At 43.4% G+C, this 15,798-nt stretch overlaps 1 protein-coding gene and 1 long non-coding RNA gene across 2 annotated transcripts in view; both read right to left on the reverse strand.

Annotated features, from left to right (window-relative positions):
* pcdh7a (protocadherin 7a) overlaps nt 1-12,174 on the reverse strand; it is a 46,118-nt gene extending 33,944 nt beyond the window's left edge. The window contains exons 1-2 of the mRNA XM_034081271.1: nt 9,752-12,174; nt 7,186-8,362 (exon numbers count right to left, since the gene is read on the reverse strand). Coding sequence (XP_033937162.1) covers nt 7,186-8,362; nt 9,752-11,196 — 2,622 coding nt within the window. The 5' untranslated portion in view covers nt 11,197-12,174. The remainder of the gene's footprint in view (nt 1-7,185; nt 8,363-9,751) is intronic.
* LOC139433723 (uncharacterized) lies at nt 4,894-7,153 on the reverse strand. Its single transcript, XR_011643117.1, has 2 exons — nt 5,220-7,153; nt 4,894-5,129 (listed from the first exon to the last, which is right to left on the reverse strand). It is a non-coding gene; the product is annotated as an uncharacterized lncRNA (long non-coding RNA).
* Nucleotides 12,175-15,798: the final 3,624 nt, after the last annotated feature.

Genomic DNA, 15,798 nt, shown 5'->3' on the forward strand with positions numbered 1-15,798 from the left:
GTTTCTGTTTCCTTCTTCCTCCAGCCTAAACTCTGAGGTATCATATTGTGGCTCATTATCCAACATGTTGTTCACCCAGTATTGTTGGATGGAAAAGACCGGAGTCATTTTGTGCCGCGGTGCTGCAGCAGTAGCAGACGTTTTCCTTCCCTAATTACATCTGGCATCCATCCACTGCTCAGTTTGACTTCATTATGAGATGGAGGTATTCTCTCTTCAATGACTTCTACTCAATTACTGCGCCAAGTTCCTCCCTACAATCAAACTAAACTATGCATATTGTAATCAAAGACACCTTTTATACTGGCTTGGACATATTACACCCTTTTGTTCAATTCAATGGCCCCGGTCATTTAGGCACATTGCCGTTAATTCAACCTGTCAACACCATTGTTCCCCCGCTTACCAAGTGCTCTGTTCTAATCCTCACCCCCTTGATTGTTCAATTTGTACTTTTCATTCTGCTCTTAAGTGACAGTGTTACATTCACAAGGTGTTCTACATACTGGCTATGGCTCAAATACGACAGCTTCTATTTGTTCTCACTTGATTCAACACCAAGTTGTATCCTCCATAAACACTCAGGATGTAATTATATAGGATGTGTTTTTCTCTGTCCAAAAACACAGGATTAGGATTTAGTTTAATTCCAAACAAGGATACCAAGAACTCAAGAGGCTCACACAGCACAGTGTTATTGTAGATTTCTGCTTCTTATCAGTCTGACTGTTTTTTTCTCTCGAATGTCTCAGAGCTAACTTTAGCTCACACTGTTTACTTCATGAAACATGCACAGACCTGACAGTTGAAGTCACCTTTTCCTCAGAAAAAAATGAGAATGTCTTCTAAACCATGTTTCAAGAGGGGGTTTAAACCACAGGCTGTTGGTTTTAGTGCAAGCACTGTAAACACGAGGTACTCAGGCAATTTAATTATTAGTCAATACTAATGACTTTGCCCACACAAGAGACCACGTTTTAGGAATTGGTACCTGCCAGCATTTATAGCTTAAAGGGGACCTATCATGCAAAATGCACCTTTGTACGTCTTTTATACATGAATATGTGTCCCTGGTGTTCCAGGGAACTCACCAAGTGTCAAAAAACACAACCCTCTCTATTTTCCTCCTTCGCCAAATCTCTAAAAAAGGGGCTGCAACGGATCTGAAAAAAACGGATCCAGATTTCAATACTTTTCTACGTCACAGAGAAGTCCTCGGCTTATTGGTCAAACTCTCCACCTATCAGGGGAATGAGCCACGGCCACGTTCATTGCCAAACCTCTCATTCGCATATAGGCTATCGGCAGGCTAAATCAACCCACATCTGTGTTTTTGCCTGCTCTTGCCAGGATGTCTAAGCCAGTTAAACGTTGTGCTGTTGTTGGCGGCAAGACTCGGGACAGGGGACTGCATGCAATGCCATCAGTGGAAAAATAAATGAATCTGTGGCTAGACTTCATTTACAAGGGACATGTGCCAGAAGACCACGGCAGATTTCTGTTTGTGTGTTCCAAACATTTTACGACGGACATGTTTATGAACTTGTCTCAAGTCCTACACGGATATGCCTCCAAAGTAATGCTAAACCCGGGATCAATACCAACCATCCGGGACCAGGCCAGTGAGGACACATCCAATTTTGAAGCTGTACGTTTTTATTTAGCGGTGTTTTTCCTGATAAAGCTATCTCTAGCTTGTAGCATGTAGCATGTAGCTTCGCCGTATCAATGTCGCCTCAAACCCAAATAGTAATCGGTTAGGTGTTTATATATTTTTGTAGCATTTTATTTTATACGCTCCGCAGTCTTTGCTTTGTCTTTTATTTGAATTATCAGGCATTTGCTAACATGTTCAGACATACTGCCGTAATGGCGATCTGTGTGAAGGCTGTAAAGCCACGCCCTAGGCGATAACACAAGTATTTATTCTCCTATTTATTAGTATTTTGTATCCTCTAAAATCATATTGAGTAAGTTATAATAACAAACGTAATCTTCTGTAGGCAAGTGCCGTTTTTTCCAGCGTTATATGTAAAAGATTTTGTGATTGTAGTCTGTAAGAACGATCAGATATCATCGATCTGTAAGCTAAGCTACGCTACGCTAATGAGACATGCCGTGTTTTCCAGCGTTATATGTAAAAGCTTTTGTGATTGTAGTCTGTAAGAACGATCAGATATCATCGATCTGTAAGCTAAGCTACGCTACGCTAATGAGACATGCCGTTTTTTCCAGCGTTATATGTAAAAGCTTTTGTGATTGTAGTCTGTAAGAACGATCAGATATCATCGATCTGTAAGCTAAGCTACGCTACGCTAATGAGACATGCCGTTGCAGCGTTATATGTAAAAGCTTTTTTGTGTTTACTTGTTTGCGCACATGAATATAAATGGCGGTGTGTTAGGATACAACACTGTGTATGTATGCGAGGGGGGACACACACCACGAGTAAAACTGAGCTAAAGCCCCGTTGGTCTGTTGTTGTTGACAAGGCCTTACCTCTAGCAACAGGCTAATTAGTGGCTAGCACTCATTACAGTCAGTCTACTGAGCTCAGCCCCTCTCCAACACATCACCTGTATTGAGTCAGAAACACAGCATGCACGTTACGGTTCAAAACTAACTCGGATTGGAAAAGGCTAAGCAAAGAGCTTTGCTAAATAGAGAGTTTTAGCCCCATCTTTTGGGATTTCAGACTATATTTATCCAAATAGTATTTTCTCATCCTGAATACTAAGTTGAGATGATTTTGTTCTAACTATGTGTTCTTCTTTACATGCCAGCACCTCACATACTTACTAATTAGTGACAATTTGTACATCCTTTGCTATTATTTACATTTTTTTGTATCATGGCGGAAATGAAAGACTGTACCTGGCAGCCCTGCACTACAATGAAAACGCTGAGCGTGCACAAGCCACTACATCCACTGGAAACCCTCTGTATAAACTGCAGTTCCCAAAGGCCAGGAAGGGAGAATGCAGAGCAAAACCAGTAAAGACTGACCCCACATTCCGTAAGTGTTTAAAATATTTATTATACAACTATTTACAAATATAAAATAAAAAAATTAGAAAGAAGTTTCAGTTTTTTTCATGCATATACTAATCTAAACCACATTTTTTGTTGTGCTTTTTTTACCATTGCACAGCCCTACGTGGCCAACTTGATGGACCTCATCTTCGACCAAGTCTTTGTGGACCCTGCACCATTATGAGCGACCTGACAGGGAGGAGGTCATCGCTACACGGTTCAATTTGGCTGCTGTCTGAACCCAACATCGACATTCCACGGATCAGGAAACTCCCTGCGTATCCTGAGGACAATGCAGGCCGGAATCACCACTCTGATCCTGCGTCCAAGGAAGCCCCAGCACCAGCTCACAAAGCTTCTGTACAAATATTTAGTGTCATTTATACAAAATACAATTAGGCTACATTTCGTTTTTTTTATGGGTTTTTTTAACCTTTGATTTTGACAATAAAGTTCCGAGTTGAAATCAAAATGTGTCGTGATTATTCATGTTTGGATGGGTAAAGAATATTCTAATTTCAAAAGCATAAAGTTGTGTGTGTGGACCTTTTTGTCGTACACATGGGTGTGTTATGCCATTGCTGTGTAGTATATGTAAGGGATAATGTGCTGCGATGCGGTCATTATGGGGAAAAGAACACCGACAGGCTGATCAGGAGCCCGACGCGAAGCGGAGGGATCTAGATCGGCCTGAAGGTGTTCTTTTCCCCATAATGACCAAGTCGCTGCACATTATCCCGCTTATTACATGGCCACATTCTCAACAAAGTAACGTTATGACTCCCAATATTAATTGAAATGCTTTTATGGATTTAGAAAATGATTTTATTGATTTAAAAAATAGTTGTATTGATTTAAATTGACATGCATCCGCGAAGAAAAATAGTCCGTTGTTACTGTTTGAACTAACGTAGCAACGGCAGGAACTGCTTCGATAGCGTTTTTGAGGAGCTTTCTGATTACAGATTTGAAAACATCGCTGCTTGCTTTAAAAGTAGCACAATTCATGATGTCAAACCTTGGAAAGTATCTCGATATCCCTGCCCTGATGCCAAAGTAACTGCACACTGTATGTTTTGCCGTTTGATGTATATGTCTGGACCGCTGCGTAAAAAGGAGGGTTTCTGCCCGTTACTTCTCCGCTGTTTTCTTGTCCCTCTTGTCTTTTTCTTTTCTTCACTGGGGACTCATCAGCCACTAACCATTACTCCAAATTACTGTGCTCTTCAAATATATTAAAATGAATGTTAAAATCCTCCATGTTGCTATCACACGACAGCGGAAAACTAAAGACAATCAGACAGTTTGCTTGCTTTTCAAACTGTTACATTTGAAAAACAGTTAGAGCGTCTCTTGTCAGTTTGAAAAGCCAACGGTAGGACCTGCTTGCGTTTTTGAGGAGATTTTTGATTACAGATTTGAAAACATCGCTCCTTGCTTTAAAAGTAGCACAATTCATGATGTCAAACCTTGGAAAGTATCTAGATATCCCTGCCCTAATGATGACAAAGTAACTGGCAACTGAATATGTGTCGCCGTTTGATGTCTATGTCTGGACTGCTGCGTAAAAAGGAGGGTTTCTGCCCCGTTACTTCTCCGCAGTTTTTCTTGTCCCAGTTCCAAAAGCAAACTGCATGCAGTTTGCTTTTTGGCCCAACTGTATATAGTTCAATCGACCGGACTTCTTTCTGAAGATGTGAGCGTCCTTAACAACGGTCAATAAGTCCTTGACAGCGGTCTGTCTGTTCGGTATTAACAACGTGTCACGTGTTCTGAATTGACCAATCAGAATCGAGTATTCAACTAAGCCATGTAATAAAATATAATAGTACATGTACAATGACAGAATGAAAGATTGCATAAAGCCATATACACCAGTATTTATTTCCATGAACAATATTAGCATTCGTTTTACAATTTCAGTCAAAACAAACAAACAAACAAACCACTAACTGCTCTATTTGCCTCAACTGTAGTCCACCATGTTCAGCTCTGTAAATATTCAATGCATTCTGCAGGGAGAACACATTTAGGCACACAGGCTCCAATCCAGGATGGTCCACCATACAGGTTACAGAGTCCTCAAGTTACTGCATCTGTCTTGACACATATAATAAACATATATTGAATGACATGTGAAAAATGTATTTAAACAGACAACTTAGTAAAGCTGTCAAAAATGTTACCTGTGGTATCTCCATGCAGCACACATTCTCCGTTCAGAAGGCATCGTGGCGCAATTTGCACAAAGAAGTCAATAACTGAGCTTTTAAAAACACATGAAACTACACACATTGCTGACAACTGAGGTGTTGTTGGAGTTATACTTTTTATCATCCTAAGTTATTGAACTTTCCAACGGTTGTTGCACGATGTTGGAAGAAAAGGACTGTAAACTATTAATAAACGCAATGAGGCCATTGTATATATGCTGAAAATATGAATGTCTCCCTTTATAAATATATATATATATCGCTGTTTTTGCGTTACAAACTGCACACATTGCATTCTTGCTAATTAGCCAAAATATGAACGGAATAAGGAGCAAGCATCGTAACAGAGTAAAATAAATAGGGACAACAGCTTGTCAGCTAACCATTCAGAAACGTCCTGCTGCAACCGAGATTTTTGCACCTCCACCAAAACCTCCGCTGCTTCAGGGTCAGTTTCTGGATCAAATTGATAATATGCTTGAACACATGCTTTGCTCTGAGATGACATGTTTATTCCACACTCGTAATCACAGCAAGCACGGTAACGTGACTCTCGCCGGCTCATGCCTGCTCTTCTGCAGGGGGGCGTGGTCAGCTGCTGCTCAGAATTTTCAAAGACAGGCTTAGAATAAAGCGAAAATGAGCGAAACGAGGCATGTCTAAAAAATGATCTGTTTGGTATTTTGAAAAATAAAATGTATAAATATACCTTATATAGGTATGGTCATACACTATATCATTTACATATAGCATGATAGGTCTCCTTTAATGGAACAAGTTTTAAGCAAAAGTTCACTTGATTTAATATTTGAAGGCAGAAATGAGACAAAGATTTCTTCCAGCATAACAACATTTGACTTTGTGTTATTTCTGGTATCTCTGTAATGTCTCTGAGTCTAGTCAATTAAGTATTTGTCTCAGTGTGGGTCTTTCAAGCCAACTCTAATCTAAACCACGCAGATTTATGCAATAATGGCGGTTGTGTTCAGACACATATATCATATTCCCTTTTATTCCCCTTGTAAACATTATTCATTTAGAGTTTATAGTGGTTTGCGGTTAGTTTCCTTTAAGTTTGACTACTTCCGTTCTGCTCAGAAAGTGCTGCATGATAGAATGAAGACTCATCAATATTCAGGCCTGTAGTAAAGAGACACTTCTATTCAAATGAACATACTCCAACTTGCTCTGTATTAAAAGGCCAAAACTGGGACAGGGCCATCCTTCCCTCTCTCTCTCTACCTCTCTAATGCACTCACCCCTAATGCACGCACCCTCTCTGTCTTTCTGTCTTTCTCTCTCTCTTTCTTTCTGTCTCTCTCTCTCTCTCACACACACACACACACACACACACACACACACGCACGCACGCACGCACGCACGCACGCACGCACGCACACACACCTAATGCTCTCAGCTCTGAGTTCAATGTACCATAAAATAAGAACCACTTCAGTAATAACAGTTACTTTAACCACATAGTCGTTATAAGAATGCATTCTGGACAAAGAACATTCAAACTACAAAGAAGCAGGCATTGCCAATAGCCTTCAAAAGAGAATCTGGGATAAATATAGACACAATTATTTCCTCAAAAATGGGCAGAAAATTGCAACACTATGAATACTGCAGAAATTGTGCATTTATCTCATTCTATCAAGAAAATAATCTTCTTACCAGTTTAGTTCAAGCAGCAACAATCAGTTGCAATTTCCACCCTCCCTCCTTTGTAATGTGTTATCAGAGTGGCCATTATTGGACAATATCATCACTGTCATTATGAGCTGTCATTATCAACTCAGTAGAACAATAGTAGTCTGCACACACCAAAATAGCAGAGTAGATTTTATTACCTCATCCACTGTGTTTTCAGTGTATTATGATATACTTTACTTGCTGTTACTGAAATCAGTTTGGTAAATATATATTTGAAAATTACCTGTGCATCCACAAGGGTTGCGTTGGCCAAGCTCTCGTTGATGAAGACATGAACCAGGGTGGTGGCACAGAGGGAGGGCGCTCCACTATCATTGACCCGGATCACCAGGCGGTGCAGACCTCTGTGGCGCCGCTCCAGAGGTTCTGCCAGTGTGATCACTCCATTAGTGTGGCCAATCTCAAACAGTCGGAAGGGATTTCCCCCCACCAGATCATAGTTAAGGTCTGCATTTGGGCCAGTGTCTGAGTCTATGGCAGTTACAGTCCTGACTATGGTACGGGCACTGCTGGCGGGTGGAAGGAGAGTGTAGGACTCATTGGATGGAGAGGTGATTGAGGGGGCGTTGTCATTTTCATCTGTCACAAAGAGCGAGACAGTGGCGGTGGCAGTTTTCCGGGGCTCACCTCCATCCACAGCCCGGACACGGAAGGTGTAGGAGGAAAGCTTTTCACGGTCAAACGATGCAGAAGAAAAGATAGTTCCTGTGTTGTTGTCAATGGAAAATATGTCTTCCTGCTCTTTCTCACTATCTTCTCCTTCCACCTTCTCTACTGACTTCTTCTCATCAACTCCATCCATTTCTACAAACAGACTAAGTTCTGCATTCTCGCCTTCATCAGCATCTGTCACAGTGACCATGCCAACCGGGCTGTTGGCAAGCAGGTTCTCTTTCACGTAGAATGTAAAGATTTCCTGAACAAACTTTGGAGCATTGTCGTTGCGGTCGGTCACCTGAACAACAACTGTTGCGGAGCCTTGCAGTGAAGGTGTACCCTTGTCCTTGGCAATTACTCGAAGTTCATACCTCTCTCGCTCCTCACGGTCAAGAACCCCTGTGGCACGGATATCTCCATTATCTGCATCTATGTAAAATTTCCCGTTACCAGCAGGGTCCAGGGAGTATGCCATCTCAGCATTCTTGCCGCTGTCTGCATCTGAGGCTAACACTGTGACTACTCTTTCACCAGGTGAGTTGTTCTCAGCAAAGTGGACTTCCACAACGCTCTGGGCAAAGATGGGGGCATGGTCATTGATATCTACTACACGCACCATCAATGAACTGTTGCTTGACAGACTGGGGCTGCCAGAATCTACTGCCACAATGGTAACACTGTACTCTTTGGTGGCCTCATAGTCCAGCAAGGCAGAAGTATGAAGGAAGTATTTTTTCTTATTCCTGTGGAAATGATCAAAAAACAAATGTCATGAATGTGCTTGCTATGCTAGACAAACAATAACACAGATCTTGATTTCAAAGTAGCCAAACAAAATAATAGTGCTCTTCCCTTTTAAGTCACAGTTTTAATCACACAGAGGCCAAGGTGACATCCTAAAATATGTTTTAAAACTGAAATGTTTGATTGTCAAAATAGTCGATATAGATATTTTTCTGTTAATTTATTTATAAATCATCTAATCATTTCAGCTCTACTATGCTTTGGTCTTTAAAACACTTCATTTTAAGAGACCCTTCTCCAAGGCTGCAGTTATCTGCAAAGACACAATATTTCTAGAGAAACTGTGACTGATTCTTTAATTAAATCCACTGATCGATTTGCTGAAGACCTCTCATGATTATTACTTCGTCTCAGAGAAGGACAACCCTACAGTCAACTCAACAACCAGCCTTATAGGTGTCATAAAGAATAGCAGTGTTATTCTGAAATGGCCTTCCCTACAGTATATTCCTCTTTTCCTTCATTCAATACCTCTAGAAAATATATTTGCAATTGACTGAAGAGCATTGACATTAGCAGCACTGCAGTAATAGTATTACTGAAAGTCTAAAACCCTTGACTTCAATGAATGCTCAAACTTAACTGATTGTATCACAAACTACTACTAGACTTTGTAAATGAGAGGCAGTACTTGAAAAACATCTGCATGAAACAACACTTCACTCTTCTCTAAATCCTCTGTGCAAAATATAAATGATAGTTTTTCTTCCCTAAATAGACGGGATTCTTATAGCAGCTGTTTAGCTTAAAAAAACCTATGGAATAAAAACAGAACCACTCGCTGATTTAAAAATATATATGTATATACATACTTTATATAAATGATTAGGTTTTAGTAAAACATAAATGAACACTTCACAAAGAAATTTCTTAGAAATTAGTCAGGAACTATCTTCAAATCAATGTATAGATCTTGAATAACTCTGAATAAATGACTGTGTATTAGATAACCAAATGACACATTTCTAAATGACATGTTAATGCATTTTTTTTTCTTAATGAATAATAACCAGTTTTAAATTAATTATTTCTAGTATATGTGAATCAGGTGCTTAATGGCACATAATTATACAAATGTGATTTAGTTGTTTTTGTCCCCCCTCAGGTTATTCAATAATGCTGTATATAAAATGCATCATTACTTCATGACTACTTTATGATTCCTGACCATTATTGTACTCCCTGGAGAGAAGAAGTGCATACTGCATAATGTTAACCAAATTACATTGACTGGTTTATTTCTACAGTATCTAGCAGTCTGTTTTTATTAAATTCTTTGGAATGGCTTTCTCTAACCTTCTGTAAGGTTTACCTTTGTTTTGGCTTACCTGTCAAAGGATTCATCTGCAGGCATGGGTGGGAGTGCTGTTTCACCAGCTGGCTTCAATGTGAATGGGACGTCTCCTACGACTGTGCACGTCACAGCTCCATTCTCTCCCTGGTCTCGGTCTGACACCTGTACCAGAGCTACTGGTGTGTCCACCAGAACGTTCTCTGGAACTAACGCTGCTCCATCTCTAACAGGGATCCGTCCAATCTTTCGGATCTCCACCACTGGGACATTGTCATTTTCGTCCCGGACAGCCAAGATGACAGTGGTGCGGTCAGTGCGGGGTGGCTGACCTCGGTCTCTGGCTGTTACTGTGAACCTCAGTTGGGACACATCTTCCCTGTCAATCCTGTGAAGGACGCTCAGCCATCCAGTGGCCTCGTCCAGCCGCAGGAGTCGCCTGACGGATTCAGTGGCCGCTCCAAAGACATACTCAACTTGCCCATTGACTCCAATGTCGCGGTCTGAAGCTCTGACCTGGAGGACAGGTGTACCTGGAGGAGCGTTTTCTGCCATTTCTGCCTCATATGTGGACCTCTCAAACTGTGGGCTGTTGTCATTCACATCACTGATGGACACACGAAGTAAGGCTTGGGAGGAACGTGGTGGGTTTCCACCATCTCGAACCCTGAGGATGAGCTCATATGAGTCTTTCTGCTCACGATCCAAAGTGCCTTTCACAATTAGCTGTGGTTGTTTTTCCCCATCTGGTATGTCTGCAACTTGTAGTTCAAACACAGTGCTCCGGGGTCCTCCTCCATTATCTCCACTTCTACCCCTCCGGTCGCCACCTCCATCCACTCTCGCAATGGGGTTTCCTCCTGCTGTGCGTCTTGTTGAACTTGACCCAGCAGCACCATCTTGAATCAGCTCATACCGGTCAATTCCATTTCGGCCAAAATCCCTGTCTGTTGCTGTGGGCAGCAGGTAAAGAGTTCCTATGGGGCGATTCTCCTCAACTGAGAGCTGGAGAACAGGTGAGGGGAAAGAAGGTGTGTTGTCATTGATGTCTGTTATGACAACACGACCTTCAAACAGGTCTACCCAGCTCTGCAGTGGTCCAATAACTGACACCTCAAAGTCCAAGAAACACTCATTTTCATCAAATATCATCTGGCACTGTGGGAGCTTCTCTCTGTCGATGCGCTTTTGGCCAGTTGTCAGCTCACCTGTCACATTATCAATCCTAAAAAACTCTGAGCCACTCTCCAAGGCGAAGGTGACGTCCCCGCTTCCTGTACCTGCTGTGAGCCCCAGGTCGGCGGCCACGTTGCCAATCTTGACGTCAGATGGGCCCTCCTCCGCCACTCGGTACCGGAGAGCTGAGTCGCCACCCGGTAGCTGAGTCAGCAGCTGCAGCACTAACACCACGAGGCTGAGAGCCTGCGCCGCGGAGGAGTGCACTGCACCAAGCCTCTGCATGGCGCCTTCCTTCTCTCGCATCGCTCCGTCCCACTGTCTGCCTCTGAGCTGCTGCTTGTTTTTTCTTTAATGCTGTTTTGTGGTCTGGTGTAGTTCACAGCGTGGGTGTTTGATGTATCCTTTCTTACCTTCCCCTGCCGCTCTGCGGACAGCCGCCTGAGGTCCGGGGAAAAGCTTCCGCACTCTCACACTTAAGGCTCCTTTCTTTTATCCTCCTCTTATACCTAGCAGGGCTTTTTCAACTTCTATAATAATACTCTCGATGTCTTGCTGGGCTGTTCACGCCACAGAGATGTCAAAAAAAATCCATGCTGCTGCGAAATAGAAACAACTAATTCATCAGCCTTTAAATAATCCACTTCAGTCTTTCTTTCCCGTAAAACCGGAGATCAGACAAGGTCGCTTATCACATCAGTTCATTATGCCTCTTGTAAATTATTTTATTCCAGTCACATTAGGGACAGCAGCTTTTCTCGCGGTTTTCACAGTTAGAAACTGCAATGCAGCACCACACAAAAGGAAAAAAAAGCACTGCTCAGCTCACCGGACGCCGAGGAAAATTAACTCGCATCCGCAAAAGAGGAATTGAAATCAGTTTGAGAAAAGTCTTTGGGATGCTGTTACTGGATCTCCTCTTACCTTGAGATCCAGCTGCGTTTTCCTCTTTTCCCCGCAGTGGAGCAACGTGCCAAGCAGTCGGATTCCTTCACGCAAGTTATGATGAAGACAAGAGTGCTTCAGAGCGAGTTTCTCATTGTTGTTTTTCCGTATAAAACTGAAAAGGAGAGCCTCTTTAGATGGGCTAAAATTGAGATTTCAACATCATCTCCAATTAAGCTTATTCCATGCAGCTTGTGTCCGGGATGGATGTCTCGTGATGGACCAAGAGTAGATGCGTCTTTTTCCAAGAGTCCCGCATTCTCTATCTCTCCTCCACATGCGCCTCCTCCTCCTCTGGCTTTTTTTCTCTCACCTGCACTGCTTGGGACTGCTGCTGCCGGTCTCAAGCGATGCTGCAGTCTCTCTCTCTCTCTCTCTCTCTCTCTCTCTCTCTCTCTCTCTCTCTCTCTCTCTCTCTCTCTCTCTCTCTCTCTCTCTCTCTCTCTCTCTCTCTCTCTCTCTCTCTCTCTCTCTCTCTCTCTCTCTCTCTGCTACTGCAACATTTTCCCCGGCCGCGTAACTCGATCGCTGAGCTGTAACGGGAGAGGCAGCAGAGGCGGTGTTGGGTCGCCGTGTGTGTATGTCGGTTACCGAGGACAGACCTCACCTCCCCCTGTCATATAGGAAGATTAAATGGCTTGGTGTCCCGGCTGCTGACAGCTCCTGGTGGGAAAATGTCTTTATTCACACATTCTTACAAAGGACAAAGAGAGACGGGAATAAAAGAGAGTGATCTCGCTCTAATACAAGTCAGCTCAGTGCTAAGTCATATTTCTGCTGTTGCAGCTCTTTTGCTGGGGCAAGTGTAAAAGCACTCATTCATTCTTTTTTGGAAAGAGACATATATTTTTACACAGACATAATGAGAAAGTACAGTAATTTATACTGTAGACTACTGGTGCACTATAATGGACTATGTGATAAATAAATAATGCATACAAATACAAAGCAGTCTAATTAAAGTATATGTATATGTGTAGTAGGCCTATATTGTGTGTAGTAAGTATATTTCTCCAGCTCACAGGCTACACACGCACTGAGGATGTTGTCTCTCAGAGGACCGACCTGCTCGGTGAGCAGCGCAATGCAGCATCGGTCTGCTGCTATTGAACACTACCGGGGCTTCCACGTTGCCGCTCTGGTAGACCGCCTCTGCATTTCTAATTTCCACTCTGGACCAACTGTGCCGCCCTGCCTGGCTAGAAAGCAGGGAGTTCCCCCACCATAATGTTATTGACCGAGAGAGAGTTATGTTGTGTCTACAAGCTATTAGTGAACAGTTGGCTGTCAGTGAGTAAACAAAGACAGACTAACTCTCTCTCTCTCTCTCTCTCTCTCTCTCTCTCTCTCTCTCTCTCTCTCTCTCTCTCTCTCTCTCTCTCTCTCTCTCTCTGTATAGCATTCTCGAGGAATCGGTACGCGTCCGCTCCAAGCGCACCCACGCCCTCTGTCGTTCGACCCGCGCGCGCTTTTATTTCCCTCGATATCAATCGGGATTTCCCCTGTGGTCGTGTGTGCGCGCCTGCATGCGTGCGCGTGCATGCGTGTGTGCGCGCGCTTATTAGCATGCATGTGAATATTAAATTGGTGAAAAGACAGTTTTATAGAAAGATGTTTTTGCATGTATATACAGTAGCTTGGCTACTGTATATACAGATTTGACCTAATGAAAAACATCTAAAAATAAATCTGTTGGCCTGAACACGCTGTTATATCCAAGCCATTAAGTTATAATTGAGCATGAATCCTCTTTCATCAGCGAATGAACTACAGTTTAATTGGAATATTAAATGAAAAGTGCTAAATGTGTGCACTTGCGTGTGTCACTCTGCATGTAAGCCTTTGTGCTCTAAAGTAAGGATGTTCTTTGCACATAACCTGGGTTGACATCTGCTATTGCCTAAAGGCCTAATCTGTTTGTGCCATCACAAAAGAGGATCACAGCTTCAACACATGGTCTATAACTTTGGAAAAAAAGGATGACAATCTTGACATACATATTTGATAGCATTTGGCAACGGCAACTGTTATTCAAGTGAAGTATGAGAGATCAAGCTTGCCAGATATCCTCAAGACATGTTGTGCTCATTCTGCAGGCTCTTTAAGGTCTAACATTGTGGATATGTAACAGACGTACAATATGGAGAATATACAGGCAATAATTGTTTGTTTAAAGTCAGTTGGTTTAAGTCTTTGACAACAAATAATAATGTATTATCCTTTTATCAAGCTATAAACCTCATCCTGCATACATCCAGGTAAGAATTAGGAAACAATCAGCTAAATGTATTTCTTCACAAAACTATAGGTTACTTACGTAACCCCAGTTCTCAGAGTAACATGAAGTGAGATGTCTCACTATGGGATGCGCCTCATCGCGGAGCAAACAGAAGCATCAATCTCATTACGCCAATCCTGATTGGCCGGTGATTCTTGACGTCAACGTCAGGGGAAATCACCCCCTATAAGTAGCCTGCGCCACGACGCATGCGTCATTCAAAATAAGCACCTCTTCTCGCTTCACCATAGCAAGGAGGGCCGTCTGGTGAGACATCTCACTTCATGTTACTCTGAGAGCTGGGGTTACGTAAGTAACCTATAGTTCTCATTCATAACACTCCGTTCGATGTCTCACTATGGGATATTGTAGCTCCCGTATTGCCAGACGAGCTTATCTCGAAGATCACCGATGCTCGGGCCACGCTTGGAGCGGAGACGTCCAGTCTGTAAAAGCGGACAAAAGTGATTGGCGAAGACCAGCTTGCCGCCGCACAGATATCCTGGATGGAAACACCCTTGAACAAAGCCCAGGATGTAGCCAGGCCCCGAGTCGAGTGAACCCGCAGACCCAAAGGTGCTTGCAGATTCTGACTCGTATAGGCCAAAGCAATCGCCTCCACGATCCAGTGGGATAGTCGTTGCTTAGTAACAGGCTTACCCTTGTGAGGTTTAGCCCAGGACACGAAGAGTTGGTCATTAAGACGAAGCTCTTTTGATCTGTCCATATATGTGTGCAAAGCCCGGACTGGACACAATAAATCCTGCTGCTGCTCCCCGGAGGAAACCAGCTGCGGAGGAAATGCCTCAATGTCAATCGGGGTACACGAACCAACCACCTTTGGTGTAAAGGCAGAGTTGGGTTTCAACAACACTCTCGTTTGCCCTGGGGCGAACTGAGTGCATGAGGGATGAACAGACAGTGCATGGATATCACTGACCCGCTTGGCGGATGCCAGGGCCAGTAACAGCACTGTCTTGAGTGACAGATGTTTCATGTCAGCTCCCTCCAGGGGTTCAAATGGGGTCATTTTGAGCCCTTTTAAAACCACTGCCAGGTCCCATAAGGGCACCAGCGACCTGGAGACAGGGAGGAGCCTGCGCGCTCCCTTCATAAAACGGCAAACCAAAGGATGTTGGCTAGCCGTCTTACCCTCAAAGCCCACATGGCATGCAGCAATAGCAGCCAGGTACACCTTGATCGTGGAAAAAGCTCTGTGTTTATCGATCAAGTCCTATAGAAATGATAAAATCACCCCGACAGGACATTGAAAAGAGATGTGCCCTTCTTGAAGGCACCACTCCTCAAACACCCTCCACTTACAGTCGTAAAGAGACCTGGTGGAGGAAGCTCTCGCACTCTGAATAGTGTTTATCACCTTCTGAGGGAGTCCCACTGTATTCAGATTGTACCACTCACGGGTCAGGCCCATAGTGCCCCGTGCTCTGGGCGTGGGTGAAGGATCGCCCTCCCCGCCTGAGACAATCTGTCCCTGCGTGGTGGGGGCTGCCACGGCTGCCCGCACAACAGCTGATATATCCCCGCCAGCCCGTATATTGCGGGCTAGGGCGGAAACATCAGAGTACATGTGTGGCGTTGCTCTTTCACTCTGGCCGGAGTTAAGGGGAACAGAACCAGGGGTGGGAACGTGTACAGAGGACCCGGAGGTTAATCGTGTACGAGTG

This window comes from Pseudochaenichthys georgianus, chromosome 1, assembly GCF_902827115.2.
Source record: "Pseudochaenichthys georgianus chromosome 1, fPseGeo1.2, whole genome shotgun sequence".
Taxonomy (NCBI): domain Eukaryota; kingdom Metazoa; phylum Chordata; class Actinopteri; order Perciformes; family Channichthyidae; genus Pseudochaenichthys; species Pseudochaenichthys georgianus.